Genomic DNA, 12,963 nt, shown 5'->3' on the forward strand with positions numbered 1-12,963 from the left:
TTTGTTTGCAGTTCCCTGATGACATAGATGTTGAGCACCTTTACATGTGTTTGTCATCTGTATATCTCCTTTGGTAGGTATCTACAAATCTTTTGCCTATTTTTATTTTTTTAAAGATTTTTTTTATTTAAGGAGAGGAGCACAAGTGGGAGGAAGTGGCAGAAGGAGAGGGAGAAGCAGACTCCCCATTGAGCAGAACACCGGGATCATGACTTGAGCCAAAGGCAGACATTTAACCAACTAAGCCACTCAGGCACCCCTCTTTTGCCCATTTACATTTTTTAAATTTTTTAATTTAAATTCAATTTGTCAACATATTGTATAATACCCAGTGCTCATCATATCATGTGCCCTCCTTAATGCCTATCACCCAATTACTCCATCCCCCCACCAACCTCCCCTTCAGCAACCCTGTTTTGTTTCCCTGAGTTAAGAGTCTCTCGTTTGTCTTCCTTTCTATTTTTTTCCCATTCCATTTCCCCTCCTTCCCTTATGGTCCCTTTCACTAGTTCTTATATTCCATATATGAGTGAAACCATATGATAATTGTCTTTCTCCAATTGAATTATTTCACTCAGCATAATAGCCTCCAGTTCCATCCACATCAATATAAATGGTAGGTGTTCATCCTTCAGATGGCTGAGTAATATCCCATTGTGTGTGTGTGTGTGTGTGTGTATATATATATCACATCTTCTTTATCTAGTCATCTGTCAAAGGCCATTTTTAAATTAGGGTTTTTGTGTTCTTACTGTTGAGTTTTCAGTTCTTTGTGTATTTTGGATACAAGTCCTTTATCTGATGCAAATTTTGCAAGTATTTTCTCTCAGTCTGTGGCTTATCTTTTTATTCTCTTAAAATGCCATTCACAGAACAGATGTTCTTTCATTTTAATGAAATTCAACCTATCAACTTTTTTCTTAGATGGATAGTGCTTTTGGTGTTTTATCTAAAAAGTCATCACAAAGCTCAAAGTAACTTGGGTTTGCTCCTATGTTATTCTAGAAGTTCGATACTTTTTCACTTTGTATTTAGGTCTAGGTCAATTTTGAGTTAATTTTTGTGGATCTTCTAATGGCTTTTCATAGCTCCTGCTCCTCATTTGTATTCTCCTTCTAATGTCACTCCCTGAAAGAAGCCTTTTCTGGACACATTAGTTAAATCAGTCCCTCACAACCAGTTACTGACTAACCCACTATTCTGACTTTTCCCTGGCATTATTATTATCTAAAGTCATGTTGTCCTTTATTCATTGCACGTTTACATCCTCTTTGTGTATGTAAGAATGTAAGTTCCATCAGTGCCAAGGCTCAGTCCATCTTGTCCAATGCTCTATCCTTATTATCTAAAACAATGTTTGGTACATATTGTGGATTTGCAAACATTTGGTAAATGAATGAACAGGAAATATACTTAACCAAGCTCTCAAGCATATTGTGAAATGCTAAAGACCTTGACTGTCATCTTTATGATGAACAAGGACAGCAAGTTTACAGGAATGAAAAAGGAAGGTACAGAGAAGGAATCAAGATTAGAACAAAAGTATTGCTATTTTGTTTGCTCTGCCTGTAACATATATTAAGCTGAGTCTAGAATATGGTACCACAAGAAGAATGTGACTCTTAGGGTAATTAAATGATTTGCATGCAAGTGTTTAGAGTCGCTGGTCAATTGCCAATAGATTTTATTTTTGGAGATCTATTTAATCATTTTGAACAGTCAATAGAAGACTCAGATAGATTGCTTCTTCTTTCCACAAAATGCAAATTAGCTCCAACTAATTTTAGTTGAGGTTCTATTAAGCAAATAATGAAAATAATATATTTGTAATATGAGTTAGATTAAATGATAAAATATATTTTTCTCTTATGTAGGAAAATAATCATGTGACCCAATCTTTTTATAGCTTCTACTGAATCTTAGAACAAAACAAAAGCCAAAGAGATTTCATAATTATATCCTTAGGTGCTGATGGGCCATTATGTAAGGATTTCTCAAGTTTTAGAAGTATCTTTTAGTCAGATTTGCTTGCTATGGACCAGAGATGAATGTCTGGTTTAAACTAGAATCATTATCATCAAGGTATTAATATATCTGTTGGGATCAATTAGCCATTTATCACTTGTATCTTTCTCATCATTTTTATAGTGCATGACCCATAAAAAAGAAAAATCCCAATTATTTTGATCTTTTCTACTGAGTGGCTATTAGTCACTCAGCACATGTTTATGAAGGAAATGAGGGAGAAATATTTACCTTTTTATACTTTGGTCAAGCACGTTAGATTCAACAATACCTTTTGGGCAAATTACTATATGACTCAAAGCATTATGGTGCTTACCGAGAAGTATATGAAGTTTTTCATTCACAAGTTTTTCATTCAAAAAGTTTGCTATCTTTTTGGAGAAGTAAGATTCAGTTACTTAAAAATTAGAAGGAAACACCAAAAATGATTTTTAAAAAATTGCCAATTTAGCATTTTAAATAGTTGCCTTTATTATTTTATTCTCACAGCAATTTTTGAAGGTGTAATTACAGTGATGGTTTTAATGGACAAAATTAGATACATCTTCCCAAAGTCCTTCAGTGGTGGAACCAGGACTGGATCTGAAGCTAGATTATAATCTTTATGAAGGCAGAAATTGTGTCTTTATATACAATAAGCATCTACAGTGTATAAATCAGAGTCTGGCACAGTGTGGTGCTGAATAAATTTTTGCTGACTAAATAAATCCAGAACCTGAGTGTTTTTACAATAGCAGTCTATCTAATTGATTCCACAACTCCTGGACATATCATGACTGTATGGTATTTGCCTTAGTGTTCCCAGTTTTAGCATTAGTAGTTTGCCCATAGTGGGTGCTCAATAATGTTAAATAATAGGCAAAAGAGTGTGAGTTCAAGCCATGCATCAGAATAAAAGAGATAGTAGAGTTTACTAGAATTTTTGAGAATACCTTATAAAAGAAAAATATGTATACTTGAGTAGAGTTTTAGGTATGGATAGGAAATAGAAGAAAGGGAATTCCTAGCAGAAAATGATATAGGAACAAACATATCAATCATTCCAAGACTTAATGTCCTATTTTCCTGAGGCTGGGAAGAAGGAAGTCACATTGGTGACTGAAAATAAAGGGATGGCATCTGTATTTATTCTAAAAGTAAATAATGGAGAAATTATGTCTTAAAGAATATGAAGAAAAGCAACAAGAGTCTGAAGAGTGTATGCGTATATGTGTGTGTGTATTCTTCATTGCGTATTTATGTGCCATTAGATATACCATTAGCTTCCAGATTTCTGCACTGATATATGACATGGGTGCAGAATAGTATAGAACTTCTTTTCCTATTCTATTCAGAAGCATTTTTTTAAAGCAAGAGAGGGCTACATGTAAAAGTTACTAATTTCTTTTATTGAAATTTGTGATCCAGCAAATTAACTGTGCTGATTAGTGCCTAAAATTTGGTATCTTGTCATTAAAATGATAGAACCAATCCCTAAGTGTTATGTTTAGTAATAATTTGCCAGATTTTTCATTTATACAAAGAAATATTATGCTGTTACAAATACAACCACTGGGCATTGCCTTTTTAATAAGATATCTCCTGGTAATTATTTGGAAATTTGGGAAAATTCACTTTATAAATTTGAATTGTAATTTGGAAATTTGGAAAAATTCACTTTATAAATTTGAATTGTAATGGTAGACATTTATATTCTTAAGACATCCATGCAATAGATACAGTAAAATATAATATTTTCAGTTTAAACAAATATGGGTATTCTAACTAAGCTAGCATATCGTAATAAAAAGAATGGTCTAATATGGTCTTCCTGAAGAGAAATGACATTTTAAAAATTTTTTTATAAAAAGTTTTAACATTGGGTTGCCTGGATGGTTCAGTGAAAGAATGTGCCTTTGGCTCAGCATGTGATCCTGGGGTCCTGGGATCGAGTCCTGCATTGGGCTCCCCTGCAGGAAGCCTGCTTCTCCCTCTGCCTATGTCTCTGCCTCTCTCTCTGGGTCTCTCATGAATAAATACATAAAACCTTTAAAAAATAAACAAAATGTTTTAACATTAATAATATTTTTAAGGGAAAAAATAAATCACACAGTTTAATCCCACCCTCCAAACACAGTAATTACTTTTTTTTTAGATTATTTCTTTTTGCTCTTCAAACTTGTGCATGTTCTTTGCATGATTATACTGGCTGGAATTAGTGAACATAGAATCATGTGTGTGTGAACTAATGTGTGTGTTTTGCTTGAATAAGCCACATTACTATTTAGTTAGTTAAATGTCTATATTTTCTAAAGAATTAATTTTTATTTAATGCAGGAAATTTAGTATAAATTTGAGTTTAAAAACTATTTGAATCCACTCAACACCAAATGACAAATTGTAATGGCATAAGAATTATATGCATACATTTTATTACTCCAACATACTTAGGAAGGAGTGAAGTGGTAAAATACGTATCACAGAGCTGTTAGAGTATTTTTTTTTCAGATACTTAAGAAAATTTTCATTGAGGAGAAAATAATTGCAACAAAGGGAAAGTCTGTTAGAAAGTCTACCTCAAGCACTTAAGCTGAAACCAAAAGTCCAAATATTGACTTCTGAATCATGAGGGGATCTCTTAACCTCTAGTTGCTTTAAAATTAACATTTGGTAAAGAAACTTATCCTGAAGAGTTTGCTTAAGGGCAGATGTCATTCCTGATCAAAATCCTATAATGAATTAGTACCAGAGATAGAAATTGGGAGTGAGAACAGAAAATGTCTTGATCTTCAGGTCCACTATTATCAATGTTTGGTCTCATTGTTTCCTCACATTGGTCTCTAAATCTATGAGATTTATGACAATGAGAACTGTCATATTCATCTTAGTATCCCTCAGAGCATCAGGTACAATATCATGCATTAAAAAAATATACTGAATTGAATAACTTTCCAATGGAGTCTACTGATCTGTATAAATATCCAATTGGCAGATTAGACTTGACATGATAGTGTTATTGAAGATTGGCTGCCTCTTAACAACTACTCTGTTAATTCCATTTGCAGTCTTTGTTCAAATGTTTTACAGTTTAGAGCTTCATTTTGTGCCATAATCCAAACATTTGAAAAGTAAAATGAAGCCCCTTTTGGGTATTTTTTATTTTAATAAGAAGTGTGATATTAAACCCATTGGTTGATAAAATGGAAGAAGTATCTTGGGATATGAGGTTGTTTTTTTTTGTTTTGTTTTGTTTTTTTCCTGGAAGCCAGATTGAGCATTCTGTCCCTTTCTGCCTACAACATATTGTACTTATTATAAAACCAAATCCCTCAAAAAAAAAAATCCCTCAAAATGGTACACATGAGCTTCCATGCTAAGACTCCTGACTACATTCTTGTTATTTCTTCCAAGTAACTCACCTTTTTCCACTTATTCAGGTTATACTAGGTGTCTTTCTGTTCTTAGAACATCTCAACTCTATGACATCTTATGAATTTTATTTTGGTCTCCCCAGCCTGGGATATTTATCCTTTGATTAGTCCCATGATTGACTCCATAGTCCTACAGGTTTTAGATCAAATATCTTATCCTACAGATGTTTTCTGAACACCTTATCTAAAGAAGTTCCCCACCAAAGTTGATTAATAATAGCAGGATTTTGTCTTATATGAATTTCATTGAATTTAACAAGCTTAAAGGTTGAACTTTGAAGAATTTTCACCATATACATGCTTCTCCTAGAATCTATCCCACTTCAAAGGAATTCAATGAGAATAATTTAATAGAAAATAAGGAAATGTGTGTTCTTAATACACAATGCTATACTATTGACAATATTTCATAGATATGTTGATTATTTCTTGCTTTTCTTTGAAAATCATACTGAACCATTTCTGTCTGTGTATATTTTTAAATTATAATCAATATTTACCAATTTGCTCTTCTTAATGTACAGGGAATGGGATAGTGTCTATCTTCTTTTGCTTAAGATAGAGAGATTGTGTCAGTATAATAGTATGTATCAGCTGCAGTGATAGTGCTATGGTCTTTACAAATGTAGTTAAAATATAAAATTATCTAAATGTTTTATAGAACTTGGTATTTTCCTAACAAGCACCATCTTTAGGGAAGGCATATTATTTAGTAAAAAAAAAAATTGAGAGAATATAAAAGGACAAAAATGAGAATTTTCAACTTCAAATTATTCCAAGTTCACTTTCTATTTCAAGTTATTCTAAAATGCACACATACAAATCCCACTTTTCAAATAAAATGATTTATTTTCTTTTCTTTGAATGTTTTGTTTCAACCTAGAATTGAAGTTTTGTTTTGACGAGTTGCATTTCAAATATTAGAAAATAAAATTTATCAACTAGAGAGCAACTGCTACATTTTGTTTATTTTTTTTTTAATTTTTATTTATTTATGATAGTCACAGAGAGAGAGAGAGAGAGGCAGAGACACAGGCAGAGGGAGAAGCAGGCTCCATGCACCGGGAGCCCGATGTGGGATTCGATCCAGGGTCTCCAGGATCGCGCCCTGGGCCAAAGGCAGGCGCCAAACCGCTGCACCACCCAGGGATCCCAACTGCTACATTTTGACCTAAATGTGGACCTATGATTATAGACATTACTGTAAACAATTAATTTCCGTACAATATTTTGTGCATTTCATAATTCTTGTTTTGAAAGTGGTGCTTGACTTTTCTTTCCAATTAAGATAGAGAAACAGTGATTGAATTTATGCTCCTGCCTCAAACAGTAGCAGTAACAACAACAACAAAAAGACAAAATGTATGGCACAGCATTTTCAAGACACTGGACATTAGGCACTGAAGTACAGTGATCCCAGAGAGATGATAAAGTGATCACTACATATGCATTAGCTAGTTGTCTTGAGAAAGTTTCTATGTCATAACTCAGGGAAAAGAGCCTGGATAGAACTTGGTAAATTCTATAAGATCAGGATATGGAAGTAAGAGTTTAGGGATCACAAGACTTCCAGAATTCACAGAATAGAGTTGTATACAGGAGATATATAGAGAGAGAGAACCCAAGAAATTTGCACTGGTATGCATTCATCAAAGTACTGATAAGGCAAAGCATACAAGGAAACTACATGAGATGAGAGAAAGAATCATCTAAGAAAATTAGAGGAAAGTGTTGCCTATACTTGCACAGGATTAATAATGCCCATTTTTACCAGTCATATGAGAAAATCTCAAAATCCATGGGGCATTAAGTAGGACATTTAGAAGGATTTGCTACAGTGATAGGGAATAATTACAACTAGACTAAATGCTACTCTGATTCATATTAATAACCATTAAAATCAAGAACCAAAAAGGCTAAATTATTTCTAAGTAACTTAATTAGGTCCTAGAACAAAATTTAAGAATATTTATAAGTAATTTTTTACTGTCTAGCACTGAAGGTAATATAAACAATGTCTGTTTTCTTATCAAAGATAACCAGACATAAAAAGAAGCACAAAAGCACTCCTTTAATTAGGAGGGAAAAAGTCAACTGAACCCAACACAGAACCTACATAGATATTAGAATTAACAAAGATTTAAAAACGTATTGTGAAACCACATGTTCAAAATAAACTGGGTGAGGTTAATGAAAATGTATATATAGCAAAAGAAAAGCAATTGGACTTGAAGACATAGCAATAGAACTGTCCCAAATGACACATAAACAGAAAAGATAATCTGCTGACTAGGGCATCATCAAGATCTGAGATAACTTTCAAGTAGCATTATATGTATTTGCAGTCCCTAAAAGAAATAAAGGGGAAATAGAAAAAATAGTTGAATAAATAATGTCCCCAAATTTTCCAAACCTGATGACAGTTATAAGCCACCAAATTGAAGATGTTTAATATCCCCAAACACAAGAAGTGTGAAGAAAACTACACCAGTGCTTCTCATACTCAAACTGTTCACTGGTAAAGAGAAAGCATTAAAGCAGAAAAAAAAAAAAAAAACCCACACATTATGTAAAGAGAAACAGAATGAAAGATTATAGCAATCTTATTGTCTGAAATGGTGTGAGAGGACACTGAAGCAACATCTTCAAAGTGTTAAAAAAACAAACCTGGCACCTTCGAATTCTATGCCTAGAACACACACACACAAAAGGAAGATGGCAAAATATGTGACTTTTTCAGATATACAAAGGAAATGATAGATGATGGGATATTGGGATATATATACTCAAAAAAAAAAAAAATAACACCGCTGATGGCAACTATACAAGTAAATATGTAAGATTTTTTTGTAGGTATTTAAATTCTTTTAGGAGCTAATGGACAAAGTAAAACAATGTATTGTGGGATATAAAACATGCATAGGAATAAAATATGTGATAATAACATAAAGGCCAAGAGAAGAGAAATAGAATTCTTAGTTTTGTAACATTCTTATATGTGAAGTGTTAAATCCTAAAACTTCCACAACAATAAAAAAACAGTTTTAGAATAATACAACAAAGAAAATAAAGTAGAAACATAAAAGATATTTAATTAATTTAAAAGATGGGGTACCTGGGTGGCTTAGCAGTTGAGCATCTGCCTTTGGCTCAGGGCATGATTCCGGTTCCTGGGATTGAGTTCCACATCAGGCCCCCTGTGAGGAGCCTGCTTCTCTCCCTCTGTCTGTGACTCTGCCTTTCTTGCTATGTCTGTCATGAATAAATAAATAAAATCTTTTTCAAAAAAATTAAAAGACGTAAAAAAAAAAAAGATGAAAGGGGAATGAAGAACAGGTAGCAAGATAGAAAATAAGTTTGTAGATTTAATCATATGCATAATCACATTAAATATAAATGGTCTAAATACAATTAAAGATCAGTGATTATCAGATTGAATTAAAAAATAAACAAGACCAAACTATATTCTATTTTTAAGAAAACTTAGAGATACAAATAGCTAAAAGTAAATAGTTCTAAAGTAATATTTTTACATGTGCTAACACTAATCAATAAAAGGCTGGTAATATTAATATCAGACAAAGTAGCTGTCAGAGAAAAATATAGCATCATTTTATATTAATAATATTAACAAATGAAGTTTGTTAACAATAAACAAATAATTTATTTAAAAATATCATAATTCTAAATATTTTGAACTTAACTATATAGGTTCAAAATACATGAAGCAAAACTGATAAATATAAATCCACACTTTTATTTGAAAAAGTAAATATGCCTTTTTAAATAATTAATAGAACCAGAAATAGTAGATAGAAACATAATAAAGACATGAGACTTGAACAGTAACAACCAACTTGACCCAATTGATCTTTATAGAACGCTGCACCTCAAAACAGTACAATATATGTTCATTTCAAGTGTACACGAAGCATTTTCTGAGTTATATCACATTCTGGATCACAAAAATAAGTTTCAATGAATTTAAAATGATTCAAGATACACAAAGTATTTCACTGACTGAAATGGAATTAAATTAGAATTCAATCAATCCCCAAATATTTGGAAGGCAAATAACCCATGAATCAATGAAACCAAAAGGGAAATAATAAAGTCCTTTGAACAGAATGACAGTGAAAATATCAACATATCAAAAACTATTAGATGCCCTTAAAGCAGTAATTTGAGAGGAGTTTATTTTGATATTACAAAAGACAAAAAACTCTCAAATTAATAACCCCAGTTTTTATTTAAGAATCCAGGAGACATGCAAATTAAATTAGAATGAATAGTAGAAAGGAAAAAAATAAATATTAAAGCAGAAATCATGACCAAATAGGCATGATTCTGGTAAAGCAAGGTTGGTTTAATATCTGAAATCAAGTAGTGTAATTCACCATATAAACTAAAAGAAAAAAAAGACATAAAACATTGCCAAAAAATAATAATGACTTACATGGAAAGCTATACTTTATCAGTCAAAAGACAAATTGTTAGGATATCAATTTTTCCCATACCTGTCCATACATTACATTCAATGCCAATTCAAATCCTAGTAGGTTTTAATAAAGAAATTACAAGCTGATTCTAAAACTCACATGGAAATAGAAGAGACATAGCAATACCAAAACAACTTTGAAAAAAACAAAGTTGGAAGAATAACATTATCTGCTTTCAGGATTTATGATGTTGCAGTAATCAAGACAGCGTAAAAATTGGCATAAAAGTAGACAACTAGATCAATGTAACAGAGTTTGGGTTCCAGAAATAGACATACACAGACACACACAGACACACATACATACACATGCACACACACATATATATATGGACAACTGATTTTTGACAAAGTTGAGAATGTGAAGAAAATGGCACTTTCACAGACTCCTGGTGGGAATGTAAAATGGTATGGCTGCTATGGAAAATAATTTGACAGGTTTTTTTCAGGTTTTTATTTATTTAAAGTCCAGTTAGTTAGCATACAATGTAATATTAATTTCAGGTGTAGAATTTAGTGATTCGTCACTTAGATACCACACCCAGTGTTCATCATAACAAGTGCCTTCCTTTACACCCAGCACCCACTTATGCATTCCACCCCCTGCTCACCTCCCCTCCAGCAACTCTCAGTTAGTTGTCTATAGTTAAGTCTGTTTTCTGATTTGCCTCTCTTTTTATTTTTATCCCCTATATTCATCTGTTTGTTTCTTAAGCTCCACGTATGAGTGAAATCGTATGGTATTTGTCTTTCTCTGACTGCCTATTTCACTTATCATAATATACTGTAGCTCCATCAACCTCCTTGCAAATGGCAAATTTCATATTCTTTTTGATGGCTGAGTAAAGTTCTGTGTATATATATACACATATATATACACACATTTTATTGTATATATATATATAGTATATATATACATATATATATTGTATACATATACATATATATACACATTTTATTGTAATCAATTATGGCTCATTAATGATATTGACATATGATTAAAGCATATGAAAAAGCTTTAAGCAAAACAGGAATATCATAAATGAAGTAGAAATTATAAATTATTCAAATTGAATCAATTCTAGTGAAATTGATGGGAAAGTTTGTAAATGAAAAGGAAAGAAAGAAAGAAAAAATAAAATGGTATTTTCATGTAGTCACAAAAAATCTAGTGAGGAAAAACTTTAAATAGTACTGATAAAAATCACTGGGTTTTGTCTCTAACTTTTCATTCTGTTAATGTAATATTCCATGGGTTGAATATTAATCTGTTTTACAAAACATTCATATTTAGACATTAGGTTGTTTATTTCTTCTAAATGCAGAAGATATTTTACATTGGAATTGTGTTATTTCCAGGTTATCTTGGCTACCTATCTGACAGGAAGTGGTTTCCCAGATATATTCTGATTTTGACCAGATATTTAAAGAGACACAGTTGTTTAACTCTTAAATTTATTTTTTCTACAAAATTAGAATCAGGATTTTAGAGCTGAAAAGGATCACAGAAATCTTGTAGGCTGTCACCTCATTATGCGAAGGCCAAATGTGAATTTAATTTAAATGGCTAAGTTAGGATGTGAAGAATAATTAGTGGCAGAGCTAGAACCAAAATTCAAGTCTCAAAATATCCACTCCAAAACTCTGTATGAGACATTATGCAGGCCACTTCAACTTGATATATTATGTATGGTGGCATAATGGTTTTTCTAAATAGGTTGAACAAAGCCTTTATATGGATTGACATTATTTGAGAGAAGACAGAAAGGATCACAGCAGGTTCAGATGAAAAAGTGATAGGAGTTATCATCTAAATCTGATACATCTCAGTATGAGATATACAGATGACAGTAACCAATACTCTAAAATATTTATGATATGGGAAAAAGTAGATGCAGCCTAGAAAAAGTACAAAAGTATATGGTGGGTGATTATTAATTATAATTAAAAATTCCAGTTATTGCCACTCTTCTCAGTAATTTGATTTTACTCTGTGTTCCTGACTGGATAATTTGTCTTGCCTGCATCAGTTCTTTTGTTGAATGATTATCATAATTATATGTGTGCATAATTTTTCTTGAAAGTATAAGGACTCTGTTTTTTTCTTGTTAATTTATAGTTTAATAATAATAGCAACAACAAAAAATAGCAAATACTTATAGGGTGTTAAATATATGCCTGCTACAAATTTGCACTATATAACAATTTATGTATTTTTCACTCCTTTAAATACTTTAGACATTTCTAAATGACATGACATATTTTAGCTCCTTTAATTGTCACAAAACTTTTAGGTTTGGTGCTTTTACTATTTCCATTTTACAGATGAGTAAACCAAGGACGATATACTAAGGTGTGGAGTAGAATAAACTCTGAGAGAATATTCTTAATCACCTTTAAAATATGTAAGATTAGCTTTAAATAAAAGGTTTGACACATTAGCCAAAATTGAGAGGAAAGGTTGCATTCCAAACTAATAGTTTCTGCTGATATTGGCAGGATTTTTGCTGCTCCAGTAGTTTCTGTTTAATGAGCAAATTGCTTTAAGTACTCATATGCCACTGTGGCACTAAGAATAAAGATATTTAGTCAATTTGTCTCTTATTTGTGATAATTCCAGTGTTTGTACAATAGCACTCTGAATTTAACATGAAAATATATAACACTTAAGAAAGTAATATTATAAACTTAAAAAATAATGCATAAAGAGAGCAATAAAATGAGTGATTTCTTAAACACAGAAGTATCCATTATGATGTTATGAAAACAATGATTAATAATCTATTTTATCGATTTGAGAGCTTATCAGTAAGTAGATTTTCAGACAACACGCAGCAATAAATACCAAATATACATGCATAAGGATTTTAATGAGTATCCATAGCCTGATATAGCAATCCCCTTTTTTCAGGGAGTTATATCTGGTAGAGAATGTCCTCTGAAACAGTCAGCTCCATGCATGAAAATGCAAAAATGCTTCTCTATGTCACTCATTATTTTATGTCATATTGCTTTTTCTTCTCCCCTTTG

The 12,963-nt window shown here is 31.8% G+C and overlaps 1 protein-coding gene across 3 annotated transcripts in view; it reads left to right on the forward strand.

Annotated features, from left to right (window-relative positions):
• SPAG16 (sperm associated antigen 16) overlaps positions 1–12,963 on the forward strand; it is a 907,696-nt gene that overhangs the window by 774,985 nt on the left and 119,748 nt on the right. The window contains exon 16 of one of the 3 annotated variants that reach the window (XM_038585672.1): positions 11,293–11,353. The exons of the other annotated variants lie outside the window; for them this stretch is intronic. Within the exon in view, the coding sequence (XP_038441600.1) occupies positions 11,293–11,353 (61 nt within the window). The remainder of the gene's footprint in view (positions 1–11,292; positions 11,354–12,963) is intronic. 3 annotated transcript variants of the gene reach the window in all.

Source organism: Canis lupus, chromosome 37 (genome assembly GCF_011100685.1).
Source record: "Canis lupus familiaris isolate Mischka breed German Shepherd chromosome 37, alternate assembly UU_Cfam_GSD_1.0, whole genome shotgun sequence".
In the NCBI taxonomy this organism is placed as follows: domain Eukaryota; kingdom Metazoa; phylum Chordata; class Mammalia; order Carnivora; family Canidae; genus Canis; species Canis lupus.